The sequence below is a fragment of the Arachis hypogaea genome, chromosome 5 (genome assembly GCF_003086295.3).
Source record: "Arachis hypogaea cultivar Tifrunner chromosome 5, arahy.Tifrunner.gnm2.J5K5, whole genome shotgun sequence".
NCBI lineage: Eukaryota > Viridiplantae > Streptophyta > Magnoliopsida > Fabales > Fabaceae > Arachis > Arachis hypogaea.
Genome location: NC_092040.1, coordinates 96,670,858 through 96,692,804, shown reverse-complemented (window position 1 = coordinate 96,692,804; position 21,947 = coordinate 96,670,858). Strand labels below are relative to the sequence as shown.

The window sequence follows — 21,947 nt, the reverse complement described above, 5'->3', positions numbered from 1 at the left end:
AACAATTTTACCAAATCAAGCTATAATATAGTTAAACTTTGAAGTACATATCTGTTATAGTAAAAAAAGTATTGTAATCTATGTAAGTAGGAGATTTTAGTGAAATGAAACTAAGTTGTATTCCTATTACAATTTACAAATATATAATGACTATTTTACAAAAATTTATTTGCTATTCAGCTCATAATGCTGCTGACAAGGTTCAATTTGTCTTTAAGTCTGTTTAAACTATGCTTTTCAACAAATGCATAAGGAGTAAGATTTTCTTTTTCTGCAATCTAGCCTCACACATCTTCAAATGATGATTATGTCCCCTCACTTTGAACTAAGATTAGAAAGAAAATATTATTCCCATCTTAGTCAAATCAAAACCTAAGCTCAAAATATATCATTATCATGACTTAAGCTGAAGTAACTAGAAGATTATTTGAAAGCATTGAAAATATACAGTGATTTTCATGCCATTTTCTACTAGTGGTTGCTGCTCCTTAGCCTTCTATTTCTCCCTTGAATAAGTATCCACTAATCTTGCTGGAGTATGGCTTTGTGGAGTGAAATTTTGCTCAAAAGAATCCATGGCAGTGTAGTGTTCCTTCTGTCAACTAGTTTTTATTTAAGTCTTGAGTAGTTATTAATTTTTTGAGTAAATAGTTAAATTAGTCTCCAAAAAATCATTTATTTTTTAAATTAGTCATCGAAAGATTTTTTAATCAAATTCGTTTTTTAAAGATTTTAAATGAGTTATTTTAGTCTTTCTATCACTTTTGTTATTAACTATGTCAAAATTTGTTGATGTGACACATTAAGTAACACTACAACACACATAATAATCTTAAGCGGTTAACATGATCATTTTAAGAAATTAGATTAAATCAATCCCCAAATTAAATATTTTTAATGTCTTAAGTTTTGTAGAATCACTTAACGTGCCACATTAATAAATTTTGGTGTTGTCAACAAAAAAATAAAATATATAATACAAATAATTTAAAATTTTTAAAAGACGACACGTGATACAAGTGTTGGGTTAATAGCCATGGCCAACTCCACCATAAGCTCAATTTTAAACTGCACTCCATATTAATTAATTATTATTATTTAATAATTTTTAAATTTTATCTTTTTAAAAATACAAAATTAATCAATATTAATTAGAGTTGTTTAAAGTTAACTGATTAGGAATTATTTAACTTTTACTAATGAGAAATGATGAGAAATTTTTGGATTTAACTTTTATTGAATGATCTAACCCAAAAAAATGAGGCTTTGCAAAATTATATTAAAAAATATTTTAAATTGTAACATAAAAATATAAAATAATTAAATTTTATTTTATATTACTTGACGAATAATTAGATTATTATATTCAAAACTTATTAACTAATTATTTTTGTTAAAAATATTATTATAAAATATAATTTTTTAATAAAATATTTATAAGAATATAATTTATTTAAAAAATTATATATAATACATGGAAATATTAACTTTCTTTGTTTTTTCAATGTTCTTTTAGAAAAACTGAATATATAGAATATATGAAATGTAAATTCGGTCGTCAAAGGAAAAATCCTAATATAGAGATGAAAATTAGAGAAAACATCTTACGAAAAGTTAAAAGTTTTAAGTATCTTGGGTGCATCATACAGAATAATAGAGCGATTGAACAAGATGTAAATCATAGGATCCAAGTAGGTTGGTCGAAATGACGGAGTGTGTCTGGTTTTATATGTGACAAAAAAGTGCCTTTAAAACTTAAAGGTAAATTCTATCGCATTGCTATCAGACCGGCTATGCTTTATGGTGCAGAGTGTTGGACGGTCAAAGGGGAACACGAACATAAATTAAGTGGAGATGAAGATGTTGAGATAAATGAATGGTCATACGCGATTAGATGGAATAAGGAACGGAGGGAGAGAGAGAGAGAGAGAGTGTGTGTGTGTGTGTGTTGGAGTAGCACCTATTGTGGAAAAGATAGTAAAATCGCATCTCAGGTGGTTTGGACATATGAGAAGAAAACCGACAGAGCACTCAGTCAGGAAGGTAGATGAGATGGAAGATGGACAAGAGGTGAAATATAGAAGAAGACCTAGGAAGACCATCCATAAGGTGGTCAAATAAGATCTACATGTAAAACGGTCTATTTATAGATATGATACATGATAGAACTTAATGACGTTGTTTAATCCATATAGCCGACCCTACTTAGTGGGACAAGGCTTTGTTATTGTTGTTGTACTATATATAATTTTAAATAAATTGTATTTTAACAAAAATAAAAGATTACATTATATAATAATATTATTTAACAAAAATAATTAGTTAATAAATTTTAAAATAATAATCTAATTATTCATCAAATAATATAAAATAAAATATAATTACTTTATATTTTTATGTTGCAATTTAAAATATCTTTTTGATATTATTAAAATTTTCGTGCATAATATTTAATTTTAATGAATAAAAAATACTTATATTTTTGTATTTATATATTTTATATTTAAAAATAAAAGATTATATTACTATTTAAAATATGGTATATTAAAAAATATTTATTTATATATTAAAATATTTTGTATTTATTAGAGTCTTACAGTACTCTTTTTTATATTAACCTTTAATTTTTATTTAATAAAATCTAATAGTATATATAAATATGATACATCCGATACATACAAAATTATTGTACTTATTTTATAGATACACACTTAATTTAATTACAAAAATACTTATAAATATAACATCACCTTTCCAAATAAAAGGAAATTTGTAGCGAAATGGCAATTGTTGATTTGGTTAAAGTCAACGAATAGATAAATAAATAAAGGAAGTGTATAAAATAAATTAATGTGATATGATTAGGTAGTGCAACCTCATTAGGCTGTGGAATCAAAGTGGATGGTAAGTATTATCAGTATCTTAAGTATGAATTAATGCATGGCAAAAGAGGTGCAAACACAATACGTCACAGATAAGCCCTATCCGATTGTCTTAACTCTTAATGAAGGATACCACCTCCTGAGTCATTGAATAAACCAGATTATACAAATTTGTCAGTTTTGTCAGTAGTTATCATTTGTCAACAGCTCGAATCTTCTGGGTACGTAACAACATGTAATCTTAGATTATATGACCCGTTCTGCAAGTACCACATGAATTATTTATTAGACACCACATATCCATTTAATTTAACATTGAAGATCAATGTTTTATTTATTTATTATTGATCTTAGTAATATTTCTCCCTGTTTCCACATTCATGATTCACCTACCTACCTTCTGAAAAACTCAAACTTTTTCTCTCATTCGTTCCGGTTTTTCACAAGCCTAAACCCATCATGATTTGCATCACTATTTCAGCAAATGACTGAAACATTCACCATTTCACCCACCCCTTCCACCAACACCAAGTGACCATCAAATCATGGTTCTAAACTACTTCAGGTGCCTAATTAACCATGAAATTCTCTCCTTGCTTCGAGTAAAAGTCCTCTATCAACATTTAGCAATTGTTACAATTGTCAATGCAATTTTAATTTATTGATTCATTAAATTTTTGTCAGGGGTAGGTCTAATTCGTGTCTTTATCGGGTTAAAAGTATAATAATCAAGAGAGATGGGAAAGATAAATAAATTATGGACATTGGACACGACTAACACAAGTGATAAACACGTGTGCTCAACATTTTTAAAACAAAAAGATGTGTTTTTAGTTGGTGCATTGACAGATATATTTGTGATCTCGATTTTAGAGGCTAATCTACTCTGAGTTATTTGTTTTCAGTTTAAAGTAGATACACATTAACATCAACAATATAGAGATTAATTTATGTTCACTTATACCTGATCAGTAAAACTACAGAAAAGTAAACAAATTATGATAAATAGTTATTATGATTGGTATTCAGTAATCTCATATTATTTAAATTATATTTGACAATGCTTCAAAATAGAAATAAAATAATGGATTACTTCATACACAATCATGAATATAATATTTTATACATATTTATGTGACTCTCAGTACCATGAACATATCTGTTCCTGACAATAGAATTTTCTTAAGTGGGTTATACAGAAAACTTCTAAACATGAATATTTCAATTGAAAAATGATAAGAAACCCACTCAAGTACAAGTATATAATATTTACAAAGGAGAGGAATTCCCAAAATAATAAGAAAAAATTGAAAGAAAAAAGAGGTGAAGAGAATAAATAGAACATAATTGAACCTACCCTACTCATATTCAACTACTTAAATAAATAAATAGAAAGCATGGAAAACACCAAGAATATTTGGTTTTCCAATGCAATCATGTCACAAAAAAGTGAACTATGGGGGGAATATTCTGGTATCAAATGTGTCACTTTGCATCTTCTGGTTCATTGCAATCTTGGATTGCAATTATCCAACAAAGCAAAGGTATTTAAATATTGGTGTATAGCCAAATTTTAAAATAAGAGGACACAGAAACCTAATAATGTTCTCATATTCTCTCTTACCAGTCCTCAAGCCATTCAGGCACATTGAGTTCTTCTACCTCCTGTAATGGGGAACCTAGAGAACCACTGCAATCCTCAGAATGAACTTCCAAGTATTGTGCAACACGAGAAATGATTTCTGGAGGAGCGGGGAAAGTGCGGTGGCGAATCCCTTCCCATTCAACACCATTAAACCATGGGTGACTCTTGACAGAATCAGTACCTTGGCTACCAAGTCTAGTAGTTTCTTCCACATCAAGTAACTGAACAAATGCCAAGGAAAATGAATAAGTTACATATAAACTTTTACAAATAGAAGGCAAATGTATAATATCGCCTAGCCACAAGGGAGATTATTGTAATTTACCCTAAGTCATAAGCGATGATATCTAAATGGGGGCCTTATAGAAAGAGAGTAGTAATATACCTTGGATATGATATCAACAGCGTCGGGGTTGAATGTATCTGGAAGATGTAGCTTCCGCTTCGCAATTTTGGCAACTGTATCAAGTTCATTTTCCCTCCATGATCCAAATGGCATTTCACCTCGTAGCATAAAATATATCAGAACTCCCAATGCCCACCTGTATAGTATAACATCAATGAGATTTCTCAGCTTGACGTTTCAAGGAACACAAATCATTGCTATTACTGCCATCAAACAATGTACATTACTTCTGTTTACATTTATTTGTTAACGTCACCCTTGAGTACATTCTCGAATTAATGTATCTAGATACAAGATATACCGAAAAGTAACAATGACAGATAAAACAAAATGAATGGAGAACCATTCATTTCAATTTAATGACATGAAAGTTCTTGTTGATAACTTTATTCATACCAGTCAGCAGGGAAACTGTGGCCTTTTCCCAACACAATCTCTGGAGCTAGTGAATCTGCCATCCCACAAATTGTGAATGTTCTTTCACCGGCAAGCTTCTTACCAAATCTAAAGTCAACCAGCTACAACCAATGACAAATTTACGAGTAAAAAAATTTGAAAAATTGAATATAATAGAATCCAATGGTAACATAATTAAAACAAAAAACATATAAGAGAAAGCAATAAAACATAAGTATCCAAACCTGTATATGTCCTGTTTGGTCCAACATCACAACATCAGGCGAGACTCCTCTGTAGAGAACACCATTCTGAAACTCAAATATGAAATCTTAATGAGGACAAGAAAGAAAAGTTAGTCACAAAGGCCAAGAAGGCAAATTGAGGCAAAAGCATTATTTAAATATACAACCTTGTGCAAATCTTCTAAAGCAATAACAACAGATGCAGCACAAAACTGTGCGGCCGTTTCACCAAAAGGACTTGAAAGTATGGAAGACAAAGGGCAAGCAAGGAGTGTATTTAACACTATTCCAGCATATATGCTGTCGGCAGAAGTGCATAAAACCTGTGGTATACATGCTGAAGAGCTCACACCCTTCATCATATCTTTCTCTTTCAAGACTTGTGCTTCTTTTCCCAGCCTTTTCACTTTTGGCTTGGAAAATCTCTTCAATGTAAGCAAATTTTCTGCTTGCAAAAGATACTCAGTCAGTGAATTGCATTAAAACACTGTTTTTTAATTCATTAATGACTATATTCAATTCTATTAATTGATGTAGGAAAAAGACAACCAAGTCACCCTCCAATGGTAAGTTTTGAATCAATTTACTCAACCAAAAAACTTGAGCCAAATTTAGAGACTGACGTTAATTGATATATAAAAGTAAAACTTGAAGGAATAAATTCATTTAAAATAATTTTTTCTGGAATTTAAATATGGATTGCTCAAATTTAAAGAGAGAAGTTAAAGATAGATTAATCTACCTGCTTCTCCAAACTTTACAAGCCCAATATCAGAGCAGTCAGTAGAATAGACACTCTTTATCCATTCCTACAAAGAAAAGGACCATGAGGTAATTTGAGGATCTCATTCCCAATGCATGAGAGAGAGAGATAACTTACCAAATCTGAGAGCTGGACTTTTCCTACAAATGAAAAGTCAAAATTTCTAGCCAACTCTTTGGAATTATGTCTTGACCTACAGTCAAAATGATAGTGCCAGTTATATGAAGCTACGTCTTTTAGAGCAACAAATGGGCAAATTAACGAAAAACCAAAATGCTGATTTCTGCTATATGCATGCATAAAAAACTTACTTGCGATCCTCCTGAGAAATCTTTTGTATGGAGCCAACAACAGATTCAAATTTCTCTTTTGTTAATACAACACATACAACATCACCCACAGCAACAGCACTTAAGGGACCAACTTTTTCACCAAGAAGGGCCCATTCACCAAAATAGCTTCCCTCTTGCTTCTCTATTGACAATTCTATTCTGCTCTGTGCATTATCATTCACATTTTCCAAATCAGGCTCAAGGCTGCAAACATTTGGATTCATCAATAAATCCGCATCAAAAGTGATTTTCACTTGTCCCTTCTGGATTATGTACAATCCATGGACTTCACTCTGCAAAAGCATACTAAAGAAATTCAAGAAAAGATTAGAGAATAATTAAACAAAAATATTCGGGAACGTACTTACACGATCAATTATTGTCTGCCCACTTGCGTAGGAGACTTCAGAGAGGGAGTCAGAAATCTGACTCAGTTGTAAAATTGACAATCTTGACAGGAGATCTACAGATCGTAGCAACTTCAAGGATGACAAATTCGAGAATTCTGACATTAGAATGCCTCGAAAATCTTCTCGCCTTAAAGCCCAAAGAGTCCCTTTAGTTACAGCACGTACAGAAGCCTGGAGTGGTTTATTGTACCTGTAATGTCACGTTTCAGGAAAAAAATATAAATTTTCTAGGTAAGAGACCTATGGTGTCAATGCAGAGTTGCAGTCGATATAAAAAATAAGAAAAGAGTTGAAAATCAATTTGAAAGATTTCCAAGGAAAACGAACAAGAAAAATGCAGATGCAAATGCACTATAGTCAGTACCGTGAAGGAAAAATCATATAAATTGGCCATGTTCTAGAATATTGTAATACTTTTGGTTAACTTCATGTCCCTGAATGGATTATAGTCCTCAACAAATATGTGAACTTGAGTAAACTTGAATGACCTGATAGTTGGATATTTTCGTGTTACAAAAAATTCCTTCAATCAGCGTGGACCACAAGGGGAAAAATGGATAGTACTCACATTAGAGCAAGCTCTCCAAAGCATGATAGTTTTTCCGATGTGTAACGCTGTAAAACCTTGGTTACTTCCCCATCTTTTTCTTCCTGCCATTGTTATAAACACAAAACAAGAATTTTAACACATCTTGTTCACAAGAAAGTAATCCGGTTTTAGAAATGCTTGTAGAAGCAACATTTCTGATATGGTCCTAGACCTTGAAAACGTGATTTCATCTGGATTATGCAAGGGGCAAAGCCAAGAGAGCCAGAGTGTGGATTAGGTTTTAGAAATAACAGAAAGGTGGTTTTCGTAAGTGTTTATGTCAGTTGTTTTTATCATGAATGAAAAATTGCTTGCTAAGAAAGCTTTAGAAAAAAGTTAGAATTTTTGGACGCCTGCAGATGCCATGATCCTGAGTTTTTTATTTTAATAAATAAATTAATTATAATAATTATCGAAATAAATAATTTAAAAAATATTTACCGAAATAAATACCATCTCTTATCTTGTTTACTATTAAACGAAATAATTTTGCATGTATCTCGTTTAAATGAGATAAGACAGGTGGACGCAACACGTATATATCTCGTTTACAATTTAAACCAGATACATGTATTTTTTTAAAAAAAATGAAAATAATAAAAAATATTAATAATCCAAACTTTTAACAAGCAATTAGGACATAAAAAGATAGGTAGGAGAGATTAAAATAGATAAGTTTGATCAGTATTCAAAAAGGTTGATAGGATAGTGGGAAAAGAATTGAAACGGTTATCGCTCACTCCACTATCCCCATCAATTTCTCTTAACAATTGGCAGACGGTTATTTTTATTTTTTAAATTTAAATCAATCCAATTGGATGATAATTTAATCTAAGATTTTTTATGTACTCTTTTTGGGTACTAATTGATCAAACATATCCATTTTTAAAAATTTTAAATTAAATTATGATCCAATTGGATTGATTTAAATTTGAAAAATAAAAATAACTGTTTGCCAATTGTTAGAAAAAATTGATGGGATAGTGGGTTGTTAGAAAAGATTGATGGGATAGTGGGAAGAGAATTGAAACAGTTATCTACCGCGTGGATAGTGAGAGATAACGTGAGAGATAACCGTTTCAATTCCCTTTCCACGGTCCCATCAACCTTTTTGAGTATTAATTGATCAAACATATTCATTTTAATCTCTTCTACCAACCTTTTTATGTACTAATTACATGCTAAAAGTTCATTTACAGACTGTAAACGAAATATACACGTGTTGCATAGTTCTCTCTTATCTCGATACATGCAAAATTATCCGTAAACGAGATAAGAGAGGGGTATTTATTTCGGTAAATATTTTTTAGATTATTTATTTCGGTAATTATTACGTTTATTTTATTTATAAAAATAAAAAATCCCATAATCCTTGCCTTTGCCTCTGGCTTGAATAAATTTCAATATTTGCTTGAAAGAATAGTTGTGGAGCCATCACAGAGATCCATCAAAAGACAAAGATACAAACCTGAGTTGCCAAGACTTCAAATTCTCCACTACCAACAACATAAAAACAGTCACCTTCACTGCCCTGAAAAGTATAACTTTTTGTCACAATTTTTGCAATTGCAAAATACAAACCAAGTCAAAATAAACAGAGGTTTCTAATAGGAATGCAAGCTCCATTCAAGAATAGTGTTAATCCATTTTTCGCCAGATAAATCCATAAAAGTTAAAGAACAAAGGCAAATAATTTTTCAATAATAAAGTAGATAACTGACCTGTTTGACTATAATATCACCAGGTTGCACCTCAACTCTTTCCATGGAATCCAATAGAACATTACATTGAGAAGCAGTAAGTTTTCGGAAGAGAAAATGATCATGCAGTGCTCGCTCTATGTGTGCCTGTGGTAGCATATGAAGAAGCACAATAAATGATAGATATTCAAACAAACTAAATGAGAAAATATAAATCAATGAATTTATGCTTGTATACAAATGTTGTTATCAATGCAAATAAAATGTGAAAAATAGAGGAGTTAATGCAAAACAAAACAAGAAATAGATTGGGGATTACTTCTTCCTCCCATGTCTTCCTATGCGCTGAAGATGGAGGAACCCAAGCTTGTCCATTCTCCAGGGAATTTTCAATTGCTCGGAGGCGTGCCCTTGACAAGTCATGCCTTACCCGTTGGTTCCTAGAGTTCCAACCCAGGGTAGAGGGAGATTCTGAACCTGTCATCTCTACAACTTGAGGCACTGGAGTTCGTAAAGATTCGCCATATGTTTTTTCCTGACCAACACCAGGCTGATCAGAGATGCTAAATCAGTTACTAACAAGAAACATGGGGAAATGAATGCATGAATATTGTTGGGAAAATATAAATGAAAAGAAGCAAGAAAAAAGGAAAACTATCATACTTCAGTTAGCCCATTTATATGCACAATGATGATTGTGATATCATCCGTACGAGTTTCATACTGTAGCCAAAGCCGATAAGATTCAGCTACTATTGCAGCACAAGCATCACGTGGATCTTTGAACTTTGCAACCTGGAAGTATAATGGCAAATTAAGTTACAAAATATTTGACTTTGATCCTATGATAAACCAAAATATAGGTGACATATGGTATGAATATAATTTCAAAGCATTATCAAAATGTGTATACAGCTCTTAGGGTTTAGTAGTTGATTGTGGTCATCTATTTCTATCATTATAAGGGAAACCTTGGGATCTGCCTTATGATTTGATTTGGGCTACCAAATGATAAGCTGTTGGATCACTGATGCCTTAATCTAAGTCTGTGCATAAGAAATTGCTGACCAAGCTTCACCAAACAAAGGCATTGCCTAGAAAATTGTCACAGTTGGACACGGAGGGAAAAAAAATACAATTACATAATAGATAAATCTGAGTTTCCTTATTAGTTGGAAAATTTTACCAGACAAAAATACACTAAATATGCATTCAATTTCAAAAAGCATTGTGCAATTTGGTAATGTGGATCCCGAAATTAAATTCACAATTAATTTTACACATTGCAATAATAAGTCTTAGTCATGGAGAATCTATACACAAAATTTACAAGCAAGTGGACATAAGCCAATATTAGTTAGATTGGCATAATAAAGAACAAATTCCAGTTTTGATAGACAAACTACTATAACTTTGCTACTTATTGGGAGGGGAGATTCACGACCCTCCCAAAATCATCTCTCTTTTAAAATCAATCTCACTTGTTAAACAATAACTTAGGACATCTTGTGGATAGTTTGCTTGAGATTCTGCTCATGCCAATCCTGCTTAAAGTGAGAAGTAGTTCATACTGAATTGTGAAATGACCAGAATTCCCCCCTATTTTGTAAAATAAAATATACTAAAAATCCTGTCATGGATCATAGTAAAACTACCACTGAAGTCAATATTCCTAAGTCCTAACAATGACCAGAAGCTTCACTTATATTAGAGTGGTGGTAGGTCTCATAGAGTGCTTTGGCAGTGCATTCTTTGTGCTGGACTTTAAGTGTGGGGCATTCAGGTGGAGCATACCCCAAGAATGTTTTGCACTCAATCATGTTTTCCAATAGCTTCCTTTACTTGCAGTTCTATACAACTAGTGCATTCTTTTCCTCAAAAAGTAACTTTTTGGTAAATTCCTAATTCGCAAATACAGTAAAGCATAGTCCCTAACATCAATTACACCCATTCATGATTGCGATTGAAAGAGGATGATAATTTCCTTGCCGCCAAACTTGCTTTATCAGAACAGCCCCTAAAGCCAATATCAACAACAGAACCAGCAAAGGGCAACAACAATTTTTCTTTTTCCTCTCTAGAATCAGAATAAAGTGTATCCCAAAGGAAGACAAAAAGTTACACTATAGTTAAACCCCAAAAAATAAAAAATAAAAGTCAGAGAGAGAAAAGGTGAAAAGTTTTACCATATCAACTACCGTTTGGCTAGAGATGAATTCAAAGACACCATCACTTGCAAGCACGAAGAAAGGATGATCCTTGGTGAGCTCAAAGACAACAATCTCAGGGTTAGCAACAACACCAATAGTCTCGGCAATTGAATCCCCAATGCTCCTTGTGAATGCAGTCCCAGGGTACATCCCATTTGGGACCCACAACCTAGGTGGGTCCCCATCATCATCACCTTCTTCATTTCCCCAACACTGAACTTCAGGATCCTTCAAACCCTCAATTTGATCCAAAGTCAAAACCCTGGCACCACACATCTTCACTCTCTCCAGCTCATCAGCCCTAAACGGAGTCTGATCCAACGACAAATCAACGGCCACAAGATCCTTCCCTCTCCTCTCTCCAATCACCGCCCTCGAATCGCCTGAATTCGCCACAATTATAGTTCTCCCTCTCACCAGCACCGTGATCGCCGTCGTCCCGCTCATGCTGTCATCCAAGACATCATTGTGAAGCTGCAAATTCGTGGCCAGAAAAGCACCGTGACAAGCCTCAACGGCATCGTTTTGGAATTTCGCACTTCGAAGAAGATTCTCACAGAGCTTCTGCTTGACAAACTGTGAACACTGCGCACCGAACTCGCCGTGGCCGTCGAAGACACCGAAGAAATGGTCATTCGGACTCGAACCAAACGGTGTGTGGATACAGAAGCTGTCCTGGTTCGCCTTGTCCAGTGCGTCAGGATAGTAACCTCTCTGTGACAAGAACGAGTAGCGAAGCTCGTAGCTGAACGCAGGAACCTTCGCCACTTTACAACCTTCCGGTGGAAGGAACTGTGACGAAACCCTAGCGAGCCTCCGGATTCCGGCCTCCGGGTCCCGCGTCAAGCTGAGCTGATTCAGCACCTGGAAGTCGCCGTCCGGCGAGGCGGCGGCGGCGGCGGAGGATTCGTCTGGCTCGGAGGATGAGGTCCCGCGCGGAGGACGAGCGATTGCGTCGCCGTTGATGCTGGAGGCGGCGGCGGCACCTCCGACGCAGTTGTCGCCGATGCAAACACGAGAGTAGATGCAGCCCATGGGGAGGAATGGAAGGTTCTAGAAGATTGAGATGGCGGAGACAGTGGCATGAAGCCGCTGGGAATGGACATAAAAAACAGTGGTGGAGTGTGAGTGTATGTGTGTTTTGTTATTATTGTGATGATTGAGTCGGGAATTGAAGGTGAACCACAGAATTGCTTGCATTAAATGTAGGGTGAAGTTGGGGAGAAAGGGGAGAATAGAATGGTAAAAGTGATTAAGAAAGGAGATTAAGGAGTTAATGTAGGGATAAGGTAGCTGCTGTTGTTGACGGAGAAGGAGAAGGAAAATGAGAAGAAGGGAAGTGCGTAGTGCGCATAGTAGCAAAGATAGAGAGAGAGATAAAGGGAGGTATGAGTGCATGTGTGGTACGGTCAGAGTCACACAGCTTTTTGTTGACGATGATGTGGACTCCTTTTACGTTTTCACTTTTCACGCTAATCCTCATTCAACCCCACGTTTCTTTCGCTATGCATTATTATTATTAGACGTTAGTGGTTTTTTTTTTAAGTTAGGAACTAGAATCCAAGATTTTTAGCTGGGAATAAAAGATTATATTATTTGAGGTATAATTTATTGGTTATTAATCGTTATAATTTAAAAATTTTTTATTTTATTTTTAAAAATTGAGATTTTGAATATTTTTTATTATAAATTAAAAAATTATTTTTTTTTAAAAAATTAACGATATTTTAATTTCTGAAATTCAATTTTTTTTGTGTGGGATAAGTTTGTAGTAACTCTCGCTAATTTTAAATTTTTAATTTTTTTTATGGAAGAGTACCATTTTTATTATATTATTATTAAATATGGTTTATTTATGTATGTATCTGTATATTTTTTAAGATGATGATAATGATTATTATTACTGTCGAAGATATTAAAAACGTCATGTTTATTGTTTGTTTAATATTTAACTCTTTAATTTTTTTTTACACACAAATTAAACTAAATTAGTTTTTTCAAGAGTAAAGGGTTGGAGAGCACTATTATTAAATATGTTTCATTTCTGTATATTTTTAAATACTCTTGAAGACGATGCTAATGGTTGTCATTGTCAGCTGTAAAACTTAGGAATTTGAATTTCATTCTCAATTAGTTATTTATGAAAAATTCGGAATGAAGTTCTCGAATACAAACTTTATAAAATTATAAAGATTCACGGAGAATGTGACAACTCATCCTAAATTCTAAAAAAATGTATTTCAAAAATTAAAGTTTGATTAATTTTTTTTTTAAATAATAATTTTTTTAGTTTACGTTAAAAAACCCTAAGATTTTGAATTCATGATTTTACCGTTTTTTTCTTTCGAAAATGTTAGGCGGTCAAATTTTTTTATATGAAAAATCTATGTGTATTATGTTTGGGGAAGAATTTTAAATGTATCAAATATATCGGTATTTCAATAATTTTAATCGGTAATCTTAATTGTAATGATTGCGGGTAGGATAAGTATGGGTATGCCTTAAAGGAATTTAAATTATAAAAGATTATAAAATTAATCATTAATAGTTAATCTTAATCGTTATTAACAAAAAATTATTAACGATATTAAAATAATTTTATTTTATTAATATGTATGAAATTTGGAATAATTGAATTTTATATTTATTTTAAAAAAATTTAATATTTCTGCAGGTTGGATAGAGTAGGTTTTAGAATTTTATGCTGACATGTGATGGTATTTAAGTGTGTCAAAGCCTGTCATTTTTTTTATTAAAACACTGTTGGACATAGAAGAAATGCGTGTTAGATGAATGTCGACGAGTGTCATGTTCGAAATGTGTCCAACAAGCAGACATGGCAAATCAAGGAAGTGTCAGTGTTTCATAGATTCTCAAATACCAAAGAGAGTGTCATGTATTTTGTATAGATATCATAGATCAATATTTGGTAGGTTCGTTCAATTTCAAACTAAGTACGTAAGCGATGAAGCGAGCATACAAGAGATGTTTTCAATGTATATTGAAACTCACTCATAAATTTCGTTCATCGAGTTGTATATTGAATTCTGTTCTTGCTTGCAAATTGGAGATATCAACCGAGCTTATGCACTTTGAGGCTGAGCGTCCAATCCTTGAATTCCGAGCTTTTCTTCTTGGTGTGGCGTGAACAGTGAGAACAAATGAGGGGGGAGTATACCTGCAAAGGCACTCCGAAACTCAAGTCAGTATATAGTGCTATATCTGTCCTGGCGAAGAAAATACTTTACCTGATTTTATATGGTAGACTATTCGGCCATTACGTTCTTAGTATTAAGGTCGGTTACAAGAAGGTGGGTAACGTGCTTTGATCGTTTACCGTTTTGTCATCGGTTATGAGGGGAGTATTTATCTGACCGAGTTATGGCTCATGAATGGAGGAGCTATAATGGTCCATGCCGAGTTATAGCTCGTTTATGATGACCATATCAAGTTCAAACAAATTGAAGCCGACCGAAATATCGAATGGGAATATTACAATAGTGATAGTGAGAAGGAGTTTGAAAACAACTATGAGATCGTTGATCCAAATAAAGACGAAAATTAAGGCATTATGGAGGCAGATGTCACGGAAGTGACAAATGTACTAACAAATTAGCATCCGTTTAAATAGCTATCTTTCATGTGTGCATTAGATTTTGGAGATCATGCATACGCCGGAGTTTTTTAAATATATGAATGCAGATATAAAATTTGAATATTTGTTTGTATGATAGATTAATATTATAGACTTAATTAAATTTGAAAACAAAATAAAATTTGTCATTATTTATATTATATCTCGATTTATAACATACATGATCCGTAAAATATAATTTATTAATTAGTATTTGTTTACTTACTTATTTAGTTAAATATAGAATAATTACCTGACTAGGTTTAAGTAATTTGATAGTTAAATTATGGCTAATTACTTGATTAGGAAAACATATATGTTTATATTTATATTAATTTATTAAATATTTATTTATAATATATAATTTTAATTGATTTTAGAAATATAAATTCACCAATAAATATTTATAACCTAAAATTTATAGATAGATTTTAATTTAAATTTTATTAATTTAATACTTATTTATTAAATATTTATCTCATGATATTGTGGTAGAGTCTCCTATTGTGACGGCTGGTAAATTCGTCGTAGAAATAAAATTTAGTTTTCGGGTGATTGTCATTATGGCGATGAAAGATTATACCATCCGTAGATGCGTAGATTATCGGATGTATGAGTCGAAATTGATGATATTTTACTTCAAATATACACAATACAACACAAGTTGTGATTTACTAATCAGGATTAGTATGATCCGCAGAAAGTACTGTTGGAAGATATAAGGAGGTATAATGGTAGTCACACTTGTATTAAAGCCACCATATTTTAGGACCATTCGAAGCTAGATTCCAATACAATTGCAGAAGCAATATAGCCGTTGGTAGATGCTAACACCTATATGAAAGTGAAATCAGTCATTGTGAAAGTATAGTTGAAGTTCAATTACACCATAAGTTATCGCAAAGCATGGTAAGTAAAGTAAAAGTCAGTAAAAAAAATTTCAGAGGTTGGAAAGCTTCGTACGAATCTTTACCCATATGGTTTGAAAACACGTCACAAGGAGCTATCAGTAGTTGTTCATTTTGAAACTATGCCTGCATACTAGAAGGCATGACTTAGTAACTGATATCCGAGTATTACATCGAGTCTTTTGAAATTTTTATCCTTACAGTAGAGCATTCAAACATTGCAAACTAGTTGTCTAAGTAAATGGGACTTACTTGTATGAAAAATATAAGGGTTGTTTATTGATTACAATTTCATAGGATAGTAATAATAATATCGTGCCAATTGCATTTGTCATTGTGGAGGGAGAGACTTCTGATATGTGACAATTTTTTCTTAGTAACTTGCGATAACATATGGTAACTGGGATGGGTGGAACTTATTGTTGATCGACACGATTACATTAATTCAGCTATTGCTCGTAATAACGGAGTTTGGTTGCTTCCTAGAGCTTCCACATGTTTTGTATCAGGCATATAGAGTCGAACTTATTGAGGAAGTTCAAGGCACCATATATATCTGCAAAAGCTTATCGTCAACGTATGTAAATTTGAATATATTGAAGTTTGTTATTGTTATAATTGTCATTATTATGAATGTCATTTATACTTAGTGTTTGTACTTTTTTTTATTGCAAGATATTCGAGGACGGCTCATGAATACGAGATGTGTTATTAGCATTTACGAAAACGGGGTGAGGCTCATACTAACTAGTTAAACCAGATCCCACGTGAACAATATGCTTTGGCATCCAATGGTGGTTATCGATGGGGTCATACGACCACGACTCTAGTGGAGTGCATCAATTCAGTTTTGAAGGGGCGTGCAATCTCTCACTCACTGCATTTGTCAAGGCAATATTTTATAGGTTTAATGAGTTGTTCACCAAAAAAAGAGCCAAAACTGAGGCTTGCATTAATGATGGACATATTTTCTCTGGGCTTGTGACCTCCATGCAAATCAACATGCATCGAAAACATTCAGGTTAATTGTTTCAACGGGTAGAATGAGATCTTTGAAGTGTGTGAGATGCCCAGTGGGGTGGAGTATGCATTTGACCTACGTCGACAACATTGTGACTGTAGTGAATTTCAGGTGGACCGAATTCTGTGTCGACTTGTATATGCTTGTTGTGAGAATCAACGAATAGATTGGCAAGTGTACGTTCGTGATGTTTATAAGATGGACCAAGTCTGAAGGGTATACAAAGCTAGGTTTAGGCTACTAAATAATCTCACAACATGGTCTGTTTACTACGGATCTCCATTCGTACCAAATTCATTCCTCAGACGAGTTACCAAAAGTCGACCAAGAATGACTTGCTTCTTGAATGAGATAGTCACTCGGATGTTGCGTGGTCCTAGGCATTGTAGACAATGTGGTGGCGAGGGCCACAGTTGTAATAGATGATGTCAACACGACGGTGTAAGTGCAGGTCCTTTTGCTTAATAGAGTTACTACCGTTGTTGTATTTTCTTAGTAGGAGTATTCTATGACATTTGTATTTTATATATTGTATCCAAGTATTTAGTACTTAGTCGATAAAGACAACATTTAGTTAATATAATTAACAAAAAATGAATTAATGTAATCATCAACATAATTTTAAGAACATACTACTTTTTCATTGTCCACTTTATATCTTTCACAAAATTTTTGCATTTCTTAGCGACCTTATTGAACGCAAACGGGGTGAATCGATTAATTCTACGATATGGAGGATCAACTCTAAGATTGTAGTTTTTGTCTCGTTCAGATGGAGTTGATGCACTACTTGTACCTGTACCACCTACGTAAATATAAAAATACATCACATACATACATCAATGAAATTATAAAATACTAATAAGCAATAAAAATACATCTACCAAATAATAAAACCAAATAGTCTACTAGGTAGTCTACCAATAAAATACATTACCTGCATTAGACCTTGGATCATCACCACGATCATAATTGTCATTGTGGAATTCCTGACCGATATCTTTATTATTGTTGTCATCTTCATTTTTATTCTAGTTATCACTATCTGGAGATCTACTAAATAGTCATCAGTTTCGTAATTAACTCTTTTAGTACTCTCGTCAATTACAACCATTAGAATACGACGTAAATTTTTGTTGTTTACAATTTTTCGACTCTATCACTCCTATTCGAGTTAATAGATATTTTTTCCCATAATTTTTTTAAGGGATAAGTACTTTTTTCGTCTCCAAGGTCTGGGGTCAAAATCAATTTCGTTCCTAAGCTTTTTTTGTTATTAAAATCATCCCAAATCTTTACAAACACATTAAAATCGTCCTTTCCCCAAATTACCAAATTTTTTGGACGCATTTGCCCCTGGGGTTCCATAACGTTTCGTTTATCATTCCCGCGAAACTCAATGAATATCTCATTTGCCAAAATATTACGCACATACAAAGGTGGTGTTTCATGTTGAATGATGCCCTAGCTGTGGTGTGTCATCATTGGAGGAGTACCTGAACTGCAGTAGGAGGTTCGTAGCTACGGTGAGGAAGGAGTGGGTCCGGCATTGTCGTCGACATTGAGGTATGTATGCAGCATTTGTTACGATTTTGTTTCCAGTTAGAAATGAACAGCTTCTGTTAGCGTGTTAGTATTGCGAGGGGTTGATTTGGTTTTTCTTCTGTCTTTTAGGAATGGGAAGCTTTACGCTGACTGTGTACCATGGGGGTCGATTTGGTTATGAGGAAGGGACGTTCCGGTATTTAGGGGGAGAGAAGACAGTCATCGAAGATGTTGATAGTGATTGCTGGTCTTTGTTTGAGGCATATGCGGAGCTGAGGCAGTTCGGATACACCAGAGAGGACATTTCAGCTCTGTGGTATAAGGATCCAGGTAGTGAATGGATAGAGAATGCCCTGAAATTATTTGCTACGGATAAAGATGCACTTAAGATGTGCAAAATAGCAAACTTGAGAGGACATGTTGAGGTGTTTGTCATGCATGTGGTTGAGGATGCAGAAGAATTTCCTGAAGCTGGGTTTATTGATGTGGGAGGCCGAACAGAGGAGAATCTGGGTAATGAGTTAGTGGTTTATGAGGGTGAAAAAGATGAAGAGATGGAAAATGATGATGTGCAAAAGGGCAGTGAAAGAGATAAGTTAGATACTGATGTGGGAGCTGAAAATGAACTGGCTGAGACAAATAGCGATGATGACAGCGATGATGAGGAGTTTATTCCATCTGATCCTGAGGGTGATAGTGCAGAGGAGGTTCATTTTACAGATAGTGATGAGGAATATGATGATGAAAGTGGGTTTGAGATTGATACAACTGTGAAGGGTAGTAAGAGGGTTGATAAAGATAAAGGCGTTATGAATGGCGATTTTAGTGATGAGGAAGGCTTTAATAGTGAAGAAGTGGACTTGGAGTATGAGCTTGGTGTTGGTTCAGTTGATGAGGAAGTAGAAGGGGAAGATAAGAATGAGGCAAGGTGTTATCCAATTCATAAGGATTGTAAAGACATGAATAGTTACAAGTGGGAGGTGGGAACATTTTTTGCTTCAAGAGAGGAATTCAAGGACACTGTGACATCGTATGCAGTACAAACGAGAAGGGGACTTAGGTATGCGAAGCTTGATTTGGTTAGGGTGAGGGCTGTTTGTCAGCCTGGGTGTCCTTTCTGGTTATATGCTGCTAAGATGAAAGAGGAAGAAACTTGGCAACTTCGGTCCGTGAACCTTAAGCACACTTGTGGCCAGTCTCATAGGGTGGGGATAATGCATACTTCTTGGCTGAGTAGGGCTTTTAAGAAAAAGGTTGAACATAATCCGAGGGTTCAGATCAAGGAATTGGTGAACAAGGCACAAAGGAAATGGAATCTGACAGTTACAAAAAAAAAGGAAAAGAGGACCTGAGGAATCAGAGGTAACATGCCAGACACACATGTCTAGGAGGGGGCAGATACAGAGATGTTCAAAGTGTGGTGGAGCAGGTCACAAGAGAGGAAGGTGCAGCAATCCACCCCTCCCTGTAAGTTCAGTTCAATTTATGAATGTTATGGTTTATTGCTATGTTTTCCATATGTATGTTAGGGTTTATCTGTCTCCTTCTTGGTGTATTGCAGGCCCAACCAGCTAAACAAACTGCTGCCAACACTGCTACTAGAGGAAAGAAAAGGTCAATTCCTAAACCTGCTATGCAAGCTGCTACCAGAGGGAGGAAGAGGTCCAAAGCACAAGAAAATTCATCATCACAGCCCCAACCAGCCACCAGCTCAACCCCTATAACCAGGTCCAAGTCATCCTATTCCCAGCCCATCACCAAGCCCACAACACCTGCAACTAGGCCCAATTCAAGACCAGCAGCTACTGCCCAACGAAGGCCCAACGTGAAGCCCATGAGAAGCTCAGCCCAACCACCACCATCTGCCAAGGAGAAGGGTGCATCCAGTTCAAGGCAACCTGCTATGAGCAAGGTCTCCTTCACCCACAACATTGCACTACATGTTTCTCCAAGGAAGTTGAGGCTGATGGCAAAACTGCCTCCAAGGGAATGGGGAAAACTTTAACAATGTTTAGTAACTATTTAAGATGTTAGCTGCTTAGTGCAGATCTATTTTGATGATACTGTGTGTTTGTTAGATTTCAGTTAGATGGGAACTTATTACATAGTCTTTATGTCTAAGGTTGTCTAAAAGTGAAGAGAATTACTGCTGTTTTGATATAAGTCAAACTCTCATATGGTTTAATGTATGCTTTAAGACTATTACCCTTGGGTTGTTAATGAATGATGTCACACAGTTATGTTTTGGTATATCTGTTTCTGCTATGAATATGATTTTGTGCAATTACTCTATAGTACAAGTTATGCATTACTAAAACAGACACAAAGCAACAATCATATTTCATCTCAACCATTTCCACTTTCATTGCAATATCTTCTGAAATTACAGACACACTCCAACACTTACATAGACATATAATCACCTACAACAACCACTGTCAATACCAAATAAATATCCAGCCACAGCAGCACTTTTTTAATTACATAAACTAGACTTCAATGCCTAAGTACAAAGTAAGTAAAATTGCACTATTTTCTAGCCAGCTTTCATCAACCAAGCTTCAGAGGCACCAAACATGGTAAACCCAGGTTCTGGTTCAACAACCCCTGCAGCCAGCAACATAAACAACCAACCCAGCCAACCAAGCATAACATTGCAGCAACCTTCAGCTTCCACTCAGATGCCTTCACGTCTGCCTTGAGGGCTACAACTTTTCTCTTCAACCTTGTAACATGCGGATCTTCGCTTCCAGCTTCTGGGTCTGCCCAGCGAAAAAACTGACATTCTTCATTAACCTACATGAGCCCACCATACTCAGTTTCCAGATACAAAACTTTCGGATAAGCTGAGATCAAAAATTCATTAACTCACCTCATAGTAGACGCAGCCCCAAAAGCGGCGACCTGGGTTTTCTTTGGTTCCCGAGACTCGCAACACTGGTCTCTCTCCATGCCCACAAAGAACCCCCCTCTTCTGCCCAGACCCTCTGCTCCGAGACGACCTAGAGCTCTCCGACGCCATTGTTGGATTCAAGCCCTAACCCTAGCAGAAGCTTCCTGATTCTCGTTTCGGTGAGTGGAGGGGAAGGTTTTTAATTCACAATACTTAATTACATATATCATTATGTACTTCAACTACCAGCAACAACCCCAGGGGCAAATGCGTCCAAAAAAATTGGTAACTAGGGGGAAGGACGATTTTAATGTGTTTGTAAAGATTCGGGATGATTTTAATAACAAAAAAAGTTTAGGGACGAAATT

The 21,947-nt window shown here is 34.6% G+C and overlaps 1 protein-coding gene across 6 annotated transcripts; it reads right to left on the bottom strand.

Moving 5' to 3' along the window:
* Positions 1–3,979: 3,979 nt before the first annotated feature.
* Positions 3,980–13,211, bottom strand: LOC112802105 (protein phosphatase 2C and cyclic nucleotide-binding/kinase domain-containing protein). 6 transcript variants are annotated; one of them, XR_011882280.1, is made up of 15 exons: positions 11,555–13,211; positions 10,032–10,163; positions 9,688–9,918; positions 9,390–9,515; positions 9,137–9,199; positions 7,648–7,730; positions 7,038–7,269; positions 6,649–6,962; positions 6,455–6,530; positions 6,317–6,383; positions 5,742–6,019; positions 5,575–5,660; positions 5,330–5,451; positions 4,913–5,069; positions 3,980–4,748 (listed from the first exon to the last, which is right to left on the bottom strand). XR_011882280.1 is itself a non-coding variant. In XM_025845149.3 (15 exons), exons 1-15 carry the CDS (start codon positions 12,611–12,613, stop codon positions 4,503–4,505), a joined length of 3,252 nt encoding a protein of 1,083 aa, XP_025700934.1. In that variant the 5' UTR covers positions 12,614–13,211; the 3' UTR covers positions 3,980–4,502. The 6 variants fall into 6 exon arrangements, 4 of the variants coding, with proteins under 4 accessions (XP_025700934.1, XP_025700935.1, XP_025700937.1 ...); XR_011882281.1 differs by having other exon boundaries at positions 9,688–9,903; XM_025845149.3 differs by having other exon boundaries at positions 5,575–5,640.
* Positions 13,212–21,947: the final 8,736 nt, after the last annotated feature.

Excerpts from the sequence above, each read along its gene's own strand:
- LOC112802105 (XM_025845149.3), bottom strand. The coding sequence starts at position 12,613 with ATGGGCTGCATCTACTCTCGTGTTTGCATCGGCGACAACTGCGTCGGA. Across the intron at positions 9,516-9,687 it reads GGAAGACATGGGAGGAAGAA|GCACACATAGAGCGAGCACT; the intron begins GTAATCCCCAAT and ends ATGCTACCACAG. Across the intron at positions 6,020-6,316 it reads TGTAAAGTTTGGAGAAGCAG|AAAATTTGCTTACATTGAAG; the intron begins GTAGATTAATCT and ends TTTTGCAAGCAG.